This window comes from Tinamus guttatus, unplaced genomic scaffold (genome assembly GCF_059628265.1).
Source record: "Tinamus guttatus ecotype Peru unplaced genomic scaffold, ASM5962826v1 Tinamus_guttatus_pri_ptg000773l, whole genome shotgun sequence".
NCBI lineage: Eukaryota > Metazoa > Chordata > Aves > Tinamiformes > Tinamidae > Tinamus > Tinamus guttatus.
The window spans coordinates 178,023-191,896 of NW_028289307.1; the positions used below are offsets into that span (position 1 = coordinate 178,023).

The window sequence follows — 13,874 nt, forward strand, 5'->3', positions numbered from 1 at the left end:
CAAATTAGGGGTCCTGCTCAAATTGACAATGCTGGAAATGAAGTGGACATGCAGATCTGGAAAGAACTTTACCTGAACAAGAAACCGCAGTGCCCACCTTCTGTGGGCTCCCAACTGCCCTGCACAGACCCTGTCCCTCGACCTCATCCCGTCCAGTCACTGCCGGCATCCCTATGGACTGGGAACACTGGAAAGTCCGGAACCAAGGGTTTTGTTTCCCTTGGATCCCCTGGGACAGAAGCCGGAGGGGGGGTCTCCATTTCCCCCCGCCCACCTCCGCAGGAAGCCGCATTCCGTCTCCCCTTCCCCCCTCCACCGCCGCACGCGGCTTCCCGGGAAGCGCTGGGAAGCGCTTGCAGGAGGATGGAGGATACGGAGCGGAGCGTAGGGGGCAGCGGGAGGGCCGAAACCCCAGCGTCCCCGCGGAGGAGCGGGAGAGGCGCAGGGAGGCTGCGGGCGGGCGAGCGCTCCGGCAGCGCGGGGAGGGGACGAGGAGGAGGAGGAAGGAGGGACCGTATCGGGTGGGATGGTCCGGAAATCCCGTGATAAAAAGAGAGGTGCGGGGCTGGGGGGGAAAGTAGGGAGAAGCTCCGGGCTCGTTCTCTCCGCCGTGCCCCGACGCGGCGTAACTTCCCAGCGCGCTGCACATGGGTCGGAGCCGCTAGCGGCGCGGAGCAGCGCGGAGCGGAGCGGCCTCTCCGCAGTGCCCCGGACCCAGCGCAGCCCGCGCCGCCGCCAGGTACCGGCAGCACCGCGATCGTACCGAGGAGGGCAGCGCTGCCGCCGGGCACCGGCGTCGCGGGATGCCGGGGAACCTTCCTCCTCCTCCTGCTGCTGCTTCTCCTCCTCCTGCTTCTCCTGGGCTGGGCCGGCTGCCGCGGGGAGGAGGGCGGAGCGGTGTCGGTGCCGGGCTCGGCGCTCCGGGGTGCCTGGGGTTCCCCTGTCCCCTCCGCCGCAGAGCAGCAGCCTCTGCCCGGCTCTGCGGAGCGCTTCACCTTCAAACGCCCCCGCCGCGGCCCCACTGTAACGCCCGGGCACGCGCCGCCGCCCCCGGGCCCGCCGTGTCCCCGCCGAACAGCCCGCGACGCTGCTGCGGCGCCCGGGGCTGCCCGCCGGGCTCCGCGCGCCTCGAAGCGGGAGGAAACTTGGAGGAAGCTGCGGGGAGGGAGGGCGGCGGGCCCGGGCTGGTCGCGCTGGGGTGTCCTCCCCGCGCCGGCGGACACCGAGCACCCCTTGACGCCGGTGTCTCCCCGCAGGCGGCCCTCCGCGCACGGGCTCCCCGCTGCCCTTGTCGTGCGAGCTGTGGAAGGGGGCAGCGACGCCTAAGCCATCGCCATGGATTTTGTCATGAAGCAAGCCCTGGGAGGTAAGTGCGGTGGGCGCTGGAGGGACACCCGCTCTCCAGGGATGGAGCTGCTTGGGGACCCCGCAGCACGCCCGTGTCCGTATGCCTGAGCAGTGTGAGCGGGAGAGGGCAGCAGCATACAGGCAGCAAAGCTCTGTGTGGGGACATCTGCCAGCACCCCGAGCCGTGCCCCGCTGGGCAAAAGCCGCCAGCCCATTGGGTGGCTCTGTGTCCCGCCGCAGCGGCAGCTCCTGCGACGCCCGCAGTGCGCGTTCAAGTCAGTGCAAGCCCCGCGAACGAGTGTCTGGCCTCCACACGCAGGAAGCCCTTTCCGATCCCTGCTCCAAAGTTCGGCCGCTCTGAAATGCAGGAAGATATTTTTGTACCTAGAGGAGGTGCTTTTAACAGTATTGCTGCAACGAGCAGGGGAATCATTATAAATTAACCCTCAGCACGCACTGACCTGGTCTGACAGTGAGATAAACCTTTAATGTAATTTTAGGGTATTTCCTTCTGTGAGTGATGAGTTGTTTTTAACTGAAAAGTTGGGAGTTGCGAGGAAAGAGGTGTATGCGAGGGATAAAAAGGAAAACATCAGAGAAGTGCTTGTGAATAAGATTCCCTCCTTCAGCTGCAATTCTGGGTTACTTGGGTTTTCTGGGCTGGAATTCCGGAAAGGGTCTGGAATCCGTAGATTCACCCACTTTTCCCACAGTATCTAATGTATGTGGGATTTTGTTTGTTTGTTTGTTTTCCTATCCATTTCCTTCAGAGAAACTGTAGAGTCATTGGACTCAGGGTACATTTTGTCCATGCTTCACGTGTGGTTTTACTGATGTCCTAGGTAGCTTTAGTGTCTGATAAACTCTTTTACTGCAGGAGTCTCCCCATTGGCACAGAAACAAGGTTTTCATCTTCAAAGGAAGGGGAACTGTCCTCCCCTTGTAGGGCATGGTTGCAAGATCTCACAATAAAAAGCAGAGTAAGCATTCCAAGCTTCAGTTGGGGTGTTTTTGAAGGTCAAATCATAGCAGAAAGGTGCTGCTTTAATTGCATGGAATAGCAGGGTTAAAGCTATATTAAAACTATGGTATGTATTCTTACAGTAGTGCTTTTCCCCTTCAGTGCCTGTTCTGAAAGAGAAATAATTTTGCGCCATTAGCCATGGTGTGAATGAAGTTGCTTACACCAAGAAGGACAAGTGTACTTACAAATGCGAGGTCGAACCCGTACCACTGGAGATGGGAGAATCCGCCAAAGGGAAATAACTGCTCAGAGACTGCAGCTGAAGGCAGGGGGAGGAGGGTTGCAGCAGAGGAGTAACAACTGTGATGCATGTCTTTTCTTGCGGCTTAGTGAAGAACGGGAGCTGGAAGCGGCACTTGCTTTTGTCAAGGAGCGTTTCTTCTGGGCGGCTAACAACGTTGCCTGCCTGCCAGGGTCAGGATTTGCACCGCAGCAGGAGCTGCTGAGAAGGCGGGTTCATAAAGGCGGGTTCATGAACCTTGGTGGGTTCAGGATTTCAGAGATTTGAGGCAAGATGCTGTGTGGGGAACCAGCTTGTTTTCCTGGAACTTGCCCGCTCACTTGACACTGGAGGAGTCTCTGCAGGGTGGTAAAAAACAGAAAATGTTAATTAAGCAGAGACCTATTTTTATGTTGCATGTGGTTTCGAAGAAGGAAAATAAAGATTACCAGGTGGATGTACTCTAGAAGGTCAAGGTGCTCTTGTGCACTGGTTTCCTCCGGGTTAAATTCTTAATTGATGGCAATGATGTGACCTGGCCACATTGGCATTTCAAGCCAGGCTACAGTCTGATTTCTCAATTATTTGGTCCAGATCCTTCTTTGCATGGGCAATGCATCAGTTTTCACAGCCCAAGGTGCACGGGGGGCGCGCACAGAGAGGAGCATGCAGCTGCAGACTCGCCTCGGGTAGCGTTTGGGTCACCTCCAGCTTGCAGGGAATCAGGCATGCTGTATCCTGGCTGCAGGCCAGCTGCAGCTGTGGCAGCTTTACCCCTTCATGACTGCACACCCACCTGGGGACACCTCACGAGGCTGCTGGGTGTCCCTGCCTAAGTACTGTATGCATGGTGGTTTCTTCCCAGCACCAAAGTGGGGCTCAGGCCAGAGCTTGCCACGACCAAGAGCCTGACACCGGCTTGCAGCTTTGGCCAGGAGAGCTCCTTCCAGGGCCCTTACATCAGGGGGAACCCTTCTTGAGGACGGCAAGTTTCAAATGTTACTTCAACAGATACAAGCTATAGCTGTAGCAGTAACACATGCTGTGGGATTTTGGCCATTGCCTTTGAAGCAATCCCTAGAGACATTTCCTCCCTCTGGTGGTGTCTAACAACAGACTTGCTTTGCCTTGGAGCGTTTCTGATCAGAGAGGGAAATGTCAAGAAGGTGCTTTGAAAGGAGATTTGAGCTTGGCCAAATTAGTTTGGCAAGAAATTGCATTGGTCATGCAGGACATTGTCTTTCCCTGTCTCCAGGTGGAGGGTGTCCGACAAAGTCTGCTGCGTCAACGCAGAAGAGGCTGCAGCCTGGGTGCTCATCAAGAGTGTGGCGCAGCAAGAAGGAAATAGCTAGGAGAAATCTAGGGGCTTGACATAATGTTATGTCCTCTATATCCAGAGCAGTGGGGAAGATAGCAGAGGGGTGTTGTCCCTCCCTGCCCTCACCAGGTTGCTGCTACACTATGTATGTAGCTTTGGTGATTGCTCACTTCTCCTGCTCCTGTGAAGGACTGGAAAGCTGTGGATCAGCAAGCTCAATAAGCAAACAGGCTTTTTGCATGGTTGCATTTTGCAGCAAGGATGCTGCTTACCAAACCAGGTCAGAGCCCTGGAGCATTGGACTCATGAGTGTAGACTGAGATGTGTGACTTCAATAGGAAAAGGCTGTAGGTGGAGACCCTGAAATGGCCCCTTCAGAAATTCAGTCGTGGTGTTTTTCACTGAGCATGGTTTAGCTCTGCTGCGACCATCTCTGTGAAAGCAAGAGGAGCAATGGGTGCCTTCACACTGTACTGCCTCATAATATATTATTACACTGTCTCATTTCCTTCATCACTGATGGGAAAAGCCCACCTGGAGGCTGAGAGAAATTTGCCTGAGGTGGGGTCATGATGTGTTCAAACAGAAGCTCCTTACAGCAGAGTCCAGAGTTGCAGAGGCCCGAAGGCTGCAGAGAGAAGACTATGCAGAAATCAGTCACAGCGGCTCCAAGTCTTTGCTTGACATGGTGTGATGCATTGTAGGGACCTTTCACTGTGCTCCTTACACCCCCACAGACAGGAGGACAGTGTAGCTGGGATGCCTCCTTTAAGTAGTGAATTCTCATCTCAGCCTGCAGGTGAACCATGCAATGCATTTCATATATAGTGGAGCACGTGAGCTGCACTGTCTGAATTCCTTTCACAGGATAGTGGTAGCCCTGGAGTTCGCTGTGCGTGAGCAGCAGGTGAGGCTGGTGAGGGGACTGCCCATGTCAAGTGCTCAGCCTGGAGCTGCAATGCCACAGTGTGGGGGGACTGCCCTCGTTCTCAAAGGCGGCCAGCATGTAAACCCATTGAGCACCAGGGCATCTGAGCCTCTGTCCATAGCTCTGGAAAAGCAGTCCCTGTGCGTCCCGAGCTTGTGTCAGCAAAGATGCAAGCATGTGTCGATGGTCTGTCACTTTAGAGCCAAATTATGAAGGCAAGAGAGGAGGTCTCCAGCCCACTGCAGCATCTGGTGGGTACTGGAATCCCATCTACCTTTTTTTCCTGGACATCTTTTGCCTAAATTCTGAAGCCATTAGGGGTTCTAAAATGAACGCTGCAGCTTTAGTCTGTAGTATAGTTGTGCTATTACCTTTTGATCTACTTTCTGTTTCTGATATTTTGACTATGTGCATTTTAATGATGTTTAGAAGACGAAGAAGCAGCACTAATATCTGGTGGATCCATTTTTTTTTCAGAAGGAATGGTTTTAATAGCTTTATTTTTTTCTGTTTTATAATGCTAGCAGAGAGATTTTCTATGAGAAATCATATTATACCACGACATATCACAATGAAAATTACATATAGATGTCTCAGTCCTTCCAAAACACATAGCAAAACACAAATTACATAGCTTTGCAAGACAGATTAATTTATACCAGCTCTGCATCATCCTTGTTCATTTATTTGATAACAGATCCTCCAATGGCTACCCATAGGATTTGATTTTTTCTTTGGGAATTTCCATTAAAACTGTGGAGGAAGATGCTTTGAAGAAAGCAAGAAGATCATTGAATGTGAAGATGTTACCAGTGAAGCAAATGTAATGTCAGCCAGCTAGTCTTGATTTGATCCATGATTTTGAATCATGAGGAGGAGGAAAACTGGCAAAGGAGACCTCTCTTTATGTTTGCTGTCTCCGTTGGGGCCATCGAGATTGGAGCTCTGTTTGCTGTATGTGCAAGAATAATTATTCATTATTCTTGAAGGACAGGAGATACCTTGAAGATGCCGATTCTAGATACACACCATGAAACGCTGAACTAAGAGCTCCCCTACTGAACATGGGCTTCCGAAGAGCCTACGTGGAATAGTGATGTGGAAAGGGAAGAAGCTTCCTCTTTTACAAGGGGGAGAAAGGGAGAAATGAGGAAACTTACCATGCATTAAGGAGCTCATTTGGGAGTTAGCTGTGGCAGAATAAAAGGCACCATCAATATCTGCTTTTCTTTAGTTCAACATGTTTTAGCGAACACCTCCATGTTCCTCTCTTTGGAGGAAGCTCTGCATTCTTTTTATTGGAAGATGTGTTGCAGCACACCTGCATCTTTGACTTTTCTTTTTTTGTTGTTGTTGTTGGTATGATAGTGAAAGTTGGCCCTCATGCGGACCACAGAAAAGTGCAGAGTTCTTGTCAGCTGCATAGTATCAGCATAAATTTAGCATATCAGCACTTAATTTTTATCCTCTGTTGCATAGGAAATGTTATTTGCAGCAGCAGATGAGGAGCTGGACATGAGCCCAGTACATGATGCATCAGGACTATTTAGGTTTTCCTGGTGACGATAAGACAGATATGTTGAAAGTGAGCTAATGTCCAGCAGCATGAGAATCCAGCAACGTGTTTGTATGGGAAGTTAAAGGGGGCCACCAGGGAGTTTAGGAGGCCTGGAGAGAGAACACAGGATTCAGGAAAGGCTGGCAGCAAGGAAAGCATGGATCTCCACCAGTGTTGCCACTGACTTTGCTCTCAGAAGGGCTGAAAACTCTTTTATTTGAGCACTGTGCTTTTGAGCTTGAACTTTAAATGATAGTGCTCAGAGAGGAAGAATGAGGGACAGTGCCTGGTGCTGTGAATTGAAGGCAGGTGCTCACCTAGCATCCTCTGGGATGGAGATTGGTGGTGCTTCAGGCACATCTCCTTCCTTGCATATGGTCTGTGGAACAGTGACTGTGGGTTGAGTCCCTTGAAGTTGCTATAGCCAGTTCTCTGTTTCTTGCAGGTAGGCTTTAGGGACTGGTAAGGGCTGCAGCTACTGGAATGGTGGAGGTTGCTAGTGATCGTCTGCAAAAATCACTGTGTGTGTTAGAAACAAAATATTTCAGACAAGTCAGGTCCTTGTACAAGGAGTGAATGTACGGTCACACTGCATGGTGCAATAACTAATTTATTCTACTGTTTTAAATGCGATGATTTCAAATTGTTTGGGCCTCTGTCACTGCAGGAATGCATTAATGCAAACAAGTAAATTTAATCTGCTGTCTTCTGATGTGAATCTAATTACAATTTGAATTTGTCATTACCTAAAAGAAAGAGGCTGCTTACCAGTTACTTATCATGGATTTGCAGCACAACTTCAATCTTGTGGCTTATTTGTAGTGATATTGACCTTGAAGCAATGTCAAACATGCAGTGTCAATGGGAAATCTGTATTCAAAGGGCTGTGAAATATCATCTGTGAAAATAAATTAAGGAAAGTAAAAAAAAAGCAGAGTGTGAGCTGCTGGAGTGGTTTTGATAACTCTTCACCTAACAAAATGGGAGAAATGGAGGGGAAGGCAAACCTTAAAGTGAAAGGTATGGAAAATATACCTGTGTCAACTGTTTGGTGTCCAAGCTCCTTGGTCTGCTTTTTCTTTTCTGCTGGAAAGCATGTGTGAGGCTGACTCCTTTTTTTTTTTTTTTTAATTTGGAAGTTTTTTTTTTCCATTTATGTAGGAAGTTTGAACCTTATGTTCAAGGTAGCTGAGCGGGAGGCTGTTTTCTAGGCTGCTGGCCTCATCTCTGGAAGAAGGCTGTGTGTCCTTGGGAAGGTCACCTGCTCCCAGGGTTAGATGGTGGCTATTCCAGCCTTCTTGCATGGGAAGTGGCATGTGGCCCTACTGTTCCCAGAGTAGGGCAAAGTCAAGGCTCAGTGAACGAACTCACTGGGGTCCTCTCCAAGAGAAGGGAACATGGTGGGATGCTAGGAAACTTTCCTGTTCCTTCTGCCTTCCCTTCACAATAATACTACATGTGCTATTGGGATGTGTGGAAACAATCTCCTCTCTCCTAATGTCTGTTTCAAGTGTATGAGTTCATTAAATTCCTTGAAAAAGCATGTATTAATTAAAACTTTAATTCACAAGAGGACTTTGGACAGGTTTTACTAAAATATGTAATATACTGTTTTTTCATGAAACTCTTTTTAAAATACATATTTTGTATTTTCTTTCCACCCAGGAAGAGAAAGACTTCTATCACAAACTTGAAAATCTTTGTTATTCTCAAACTGCTATATTTTTAATCTGTGAAAGTCATTTATTTGACACTGGAATTAAATATATGCATGCCACCATTCCCTGACATGATTATCAAGAATAAACACGGCTAGTGACATTTGGAGGCAATAGCAGTATTCATTTCTAGAACTTCATCTATCCTGTAGCAATTCATGGCCATTTTCTCATTGCCTTGAGAAACAGTTGAGTTTCAACTGATCTTTTTTCATGAAATTTCATAAAATTAGCTTTTCCCAAGCAATTCCACTGCTAGCAATTTCTCCTCCTTCCCATAAATCAAATGCTTGTCCTGAGAACAGTGGTGCACTTCCTGGTGGCATTTCTGGAGAGGCTGCTCTGGCTTCTTCCCAGGGATGATACAGGATGACAAGCAGATTCACATGTTTGGTCTGGAAAGCCAGTGTAAGTCATCCAATTTTTGTTAAACACAAACCCAAGTAAACAGCGAAAATATGTATTTGTTACTTTCCTCAGCAAAGAAAGAAGAAAAAAATATCATCAATGATTGGCTCTTAACTTAGAGTGAAATGTTTCTTTCATTGTGGATGAACCAATATCTCATGCTTGCAGCTTCCATCTTATTTTTTTCTTTACATACAAGAAATCTTTAAAATTTCTTCCTTTAAAAATGCATTAAAGGCAGACAATTGTATTTTCATTGATTTTTTTCTTCATTCTAAGAAATAGGTGGCCATTTATAAAACTCTCCTTTTGACAATCACAACTTTCTGCCGTGTTTTTCCTACTGCACTGATTTAAGATCAGCACTTCCTGCTCTGTGTCAGCCAAGCTGCACAGTGACGCATTAAAGGACCATGAAAGTAGAAATTTGTACTTCCACTGAGCTACATTAACAACGGTGAGGGGAAAAAAGAGTCAAAAGGAGACACATCTGCTCTCTCTAAAAATGGTAGTGAGGCAGGACTTTTGGGAAGCAGACAATACCTTCAGCCTAAGAGGCTTTGCAATAACAAAATTATCTTTAAAAGATGTTTAGGTTTTTGTGCTGTGGTGTTGCTCCAGTGTGCCCTGCTCTCCAGTGGGGTCCAGGGGCTGGCAGGAACCAGTGGTGGGCACTGCTGGCAGAGATCGGCCCAGAGCCATATGAAGTCTGCCTTCCCTTGGGACCTCATAGCCCTGCCATGTCCGTGGTGGCCAAGGGGAGGTTAACCAGCTGTACCATTTCACTAGTCAATGGATGATCCGTAATCAGCCGTTGGGTATGGTTTGAAATGATTTTATTTCAGATTTAGGGAATTTGAAAAGACATTTCTGGGCACACTGTTTTCTTGGGTGAAACTCACAACAGGACAAGATATTTGTCTGTTTGTTTGTTTGTTATCACTGGTATTTTGGCCTTTTCTGACATTTTAGGTTTCATGCAGTAACTGTAGCCTGAAATTCCCTCTGTGATAGCAGGGACATTTCCCATGTGCCTCAAGCGAGCTGTTCTTATGAGCTGCTCTGACTGGCTAACCTGTGAATTGGATCTTGTAATTTTAAACTGTGTCCTGAAACCCTTTTAATGTCAGATGCTTTTCTGTGCATTTTTCCTTTATTTTTGCCTTATTCCCCCCTTCTGTTTGTATATATTGTCTTACTATTATTTCTGCCTGCAGGCAAGTATTCCAACCCTTCTGTTTTCAGTATACATGTTCATTCATCCTGCAGGAAAAGTCTTGTCTGTTTCACACTTCAGTTGAAAATTAAGTCATTCCAGAATAGGTGTTCCCCTGGATTCTCCTCATGATTTTGAACAGCTGTCTAAAAAAAACTATTCTGTGTAAATATACCAAAATTTACTATGCTACCTGGGATGTCAGGTTGCTAGACTGGAACATCCTTTTGTGCTCCTGTGTCCTGGCAATATCCTGGATCAGGTTCATATAGGTATGGATATCTCTGACAAGAGAGAGGTCTTGTGGTTGCCAGCACCCAGGGAAAGAGGCGAGTGAAAAACTACAGATCTGTTCTGTGCTCACTTGTCTCCTGCAGCATGGTGGGACTCTGTCCCTGTCACTGCTTAGGTCTTGGGAGCTCCCCAGTGCTTTGGGAGGGCTTACCTGAAGGCAGCCTTCACTAGAGGCACAGAGGTGGATGGGTGGACACCGAATTGCTTCCCTGGTGCTCAGAGAGGGGAGAACTTCATTAGGATCTTTGCATGACACTGGGATCCCAGGCAGTACACCAGAATTGCCACGAGTAGGAACTGCCACCAGCTTTTCTTCCTGAAGCCAGCATCACACCAAGGCCCCTCGCTGGATCTGATGGTGATACCTTTTCTGGTCCTTGGCAGGATGTCCTGTGGTGGAGAAGGTGACTTGCCTCCTGGCTGAGGGGCTTGACTGGGTCTTCTGGGCCGTGCTTCTCAGCTACAGTCTAGTGAGGCAATACTGCTTCATTCTGGAGCTCAGTCCCTCTCCTCTAAAATGGTTTGTATAGGTCCGTGCTATGCTGTCAGCTGCATAAGAAATGCCTGAAATATACAGGTAAAATGCATCTTTTTGGCCTCTGCTGTAGGTAGCAGAGTCCTCCTTCCCCACTGGTAATGTGGTGGCAAAGCAGCTACAGCTTTAACCCTGGGCTAAGAACAGCCTTTTTATCTCTTAGCTGTAGGCATGCTGTATTATCGCTGGCATTTATGCCGTTATTTGTCTGATGCTCATTTAGGGTTTACTTTAGTGTGAATTTTGCTTTGTACTGTGAAAGATGAGGCCCTTTTTATGTCCTTGCAAAATTAGTTCCAATTTAAAAACAGCAAATAAGTTAATCTAGCCCAACAAAGACAAGCGCTGGATGATCCAGTGAAATCCAGGGCTCAATTCTGTACAGGCCGTCCTGAGCCTTTGCATGGGCTGCTTTGATGCAGCATAGCATCAGTTATCAATATGAGCTGTTCTAGACTTGTCCCTTTGGGCAGAGATTGGCAAGTCTACTGCAGCTGAAGACCAACATTTCTATTTTGTTTCCTGTAGATGCAAGGAAAGTAATCATGGTTTTCCACCCTTTTTCCTTATAATATTCCCGAGCATCCCCTGAGAATTTCATAGTTTGGAATTTTTCTTGTTTCCACAGAGAGCATGAAAGGGTTGGTCAAATCTGACCACCCCTTCTGCCAGGAGGACACGGAGATGGACATGGAGGATCAGGGAGAGGCTGGATAGCCCAGAGGTGGTGTTGGTTACATAAGATTCCCAACATCCCCAAGTACAGCATCGATGCTTTGCACTTAAGCAATTATCTATTTTGTTGTCTTAAGAACAGAGCGACCTAGATTCTCTCTTTTTTTTTTCTTCTTTTTTTCTTTTTTTCCTCACGGGGTGGCCCACTTAGTTGATTAAACTGCAACTCAATTATAAGTGGTTGTTTTACAGTTGGGAATAAAGCAGATGTGAGGAGACCGGAGCTGATAAAGTCATTTATTTTTTGTCTTGTTTGTTAACTGGAAATTATGGTTGGAATTAAGTGGAAGGCATTAGTTTTAACAGCTTCTGGGTGACAGACATCTTGCAATAGCCTCTGCTGGAAGTTCAGAATATAAGAGTGATTAAAAAGAAAAGTTGAGCATTTCTTGATAAAAGATATAAAAGGAGAATTACGTAAAAAAAGTCCAGAGTCAGCAAACACAGTGACAACTTTGTTTGCCTTTTATTTGAGCTGAAACCATAAAACACCTTGATATAGGTGCAGTATTTATAGTTTTAACGCATCTGCAAAAAAAAAAAAAAAAATCTAATGAATCATCAGAGGCATCAGGAGGGCAAATAAGTCACCCAGGAAGAGTCGTCTGAGTAAGTGACCACACTGCAGCTGAAAACAATCCACCCTACATACTAGTTTGATAACGGAATTATCCTTGGAGCAAAGGACGTGACAGCTAAATAGAAATGAAACCCAAGCCAGGTGACATGCGGTTCATGCTAAAAACTCTGCTTAATGGAACCTGACACTGGCTGAGTGTCCTATTTGTTTCCCCATCTGCTGTTTCCTTCTCTCATTTGAGGCTTTTGCTGATCTCAGGGGGCAGGACAAATGTGCTCAGTGCCAGGAAACCTGGAAAAAAAAATCCTTCAAGCTTTCTTTCTGTGAAGCCAAGGTGATGAAGCATCCTGTGAGGGGCAAAATCTCAGGAAGACACGTAGAGTCAAATTGCAATTCTTCAAGTAGAGTCCTGCAGCAGAGGAGATGAGACATGCACCAGTTTCGACAGCCGGAGGGAAGGTCAGCATGAGAGGACCGTTAAATCCTCACTCAGTTCAAATGCCTGTAGTTCATCAATATGGGGAAAATTTGCTCCATGGGGAGGGATCGGTCGTAAGCCCCAGAGAAGGTAAAAAGTGAGCCCTGTAAATTTTCTGGGTGTCCCCCTTGCCACTCAGGTTCATATCTAGCTGCTTTTTGAAGGTGCCTGGCAATGCATGCACAGTGGAATTATGGCAGTTTATAGTGGGGAAATGTGCTTCTAGCTCTCTCCAAAAAAGATGTAACTTTGGCTTTAAGGAGGCCAGCATGGCGGCCTTTGGCAGGAATGTGCATCCTGATCTAGGATGGGAAATAGATGGCCACCGTTCATACCTGCCAAATGCTTCAGGGAGTCGAGCTTCCTGAAGGAAGAGCAGGATCTGATATGTATCATGGCAGTATGTCCTTCACTGGTTCAGGGTGTGCTGCAGAGTGGTGAGCTGTTGACCCCAGGGGATGAAACCTGTTCATAATTCCAGGAGATCTCACCTCACCAGAAAGTGCAAGGCATCCCTTAGAAAGCCACTGTGTACTGCAGAGGCCTTCCCTCTTTTTCCCTTTCTGCAGAATGTGTTTATTGTCACACAAAAACAAGTTGACTGGCTAACCTACTAGCTTTGCTCGGATGATTACTTCTCTGTGCCTCCCAGCAGCATGTTGTTCTGTCAGAGAAGACCCACTGCAAAAATCAGTTGTCTGCAGATCCCACATGTCTGTGGAGGAGGGACTGTCTAATTCCTAATAAAGGGCATTCCTAATAAAGGGCAATAATTATTTTACCTGAGCAAGAAGGCCCCTCGCTCAATGTTGTTTGCTATGAGAAGTGCAGTCTCAAAGTGAGAAGAGCAGTTCCTAATAACCTCTCATCCCCCATCAGCCACGTTAAAGATTGTATCAAGGAATCCGATACTTGTGATGGTTATGCCACTGATAGTTGGAACAGGGTTCAGGTTTCAAGCAGAGGCACCTGGGCTTCCTAATGTAGCAGCAAGTCGCCACCGTTCCTGTTTGTTAACCTTTACATTTAACAGCCAAAAAGAGAGAGAAGCTGATGAGACATAACTGTCTTGAAATGAAAAGCACTCAATAGAGTTTTCATTTTAACAAGGTCCTCATTGCCATTCTCCTTAACTACCAAGCCTTTATGATGGAAACACATCATGAGTCAGTCATTTAGGTGGTATTAAAACTGATAAGATTGGCTATTTATAAAAAGAAGAAATCAGTAGCGCTGGACAGAGTATATCTTCTGCTATCATGCAAATATGGTTCTGTGCCTTCAAATACAAGCCATAAAGCACACGCTGGGAGGGCAAGAGAAAAGAGAAGCACTGGCATCTTCTTGAAGAAGCTGGCTTATCCTTATAGCTTTGGTTGCTCAAGGATAATGAGCATAGCACATGTAATTGGCCCCTTGGATACATGTCTGCCTTTTAGCTTTTTTTTTTGATTGGCCTGAGTCATCAGTTTACATCAATTCAGTAGTTCAGTTCACATCAATTTGCCTCCTTCT

The 13,874-nt window shown here is 47.1% G+C and overlaps 1 protein-coding gene across 1 annotated transcript in view; it reads left to right on the forward strand.

The window, feature by feature from the left end:
• Positions 1 to 1,276: 1,276 nt before the first annotated feature.
• CPLX1 (complexin 1) overlaps positions 1,277 to 13,874 on the forward strand; it is a 102,164-nt gene continuing 89,566 nt past the window's right edge. Inside the window, exon 1 of the mRNA XM_088537452.1 lies at positions 1,277 to 1,366. Within this exon, the coding sequence (XP_088393578.1) occupies positions 1,336 to 1,366 (31 nt within the window). The 5' untranslated portion in view covers positions 1,277 to 1,335. The remainder of the gene's footprint in view (positions 1,367 to 13,874) is intronic.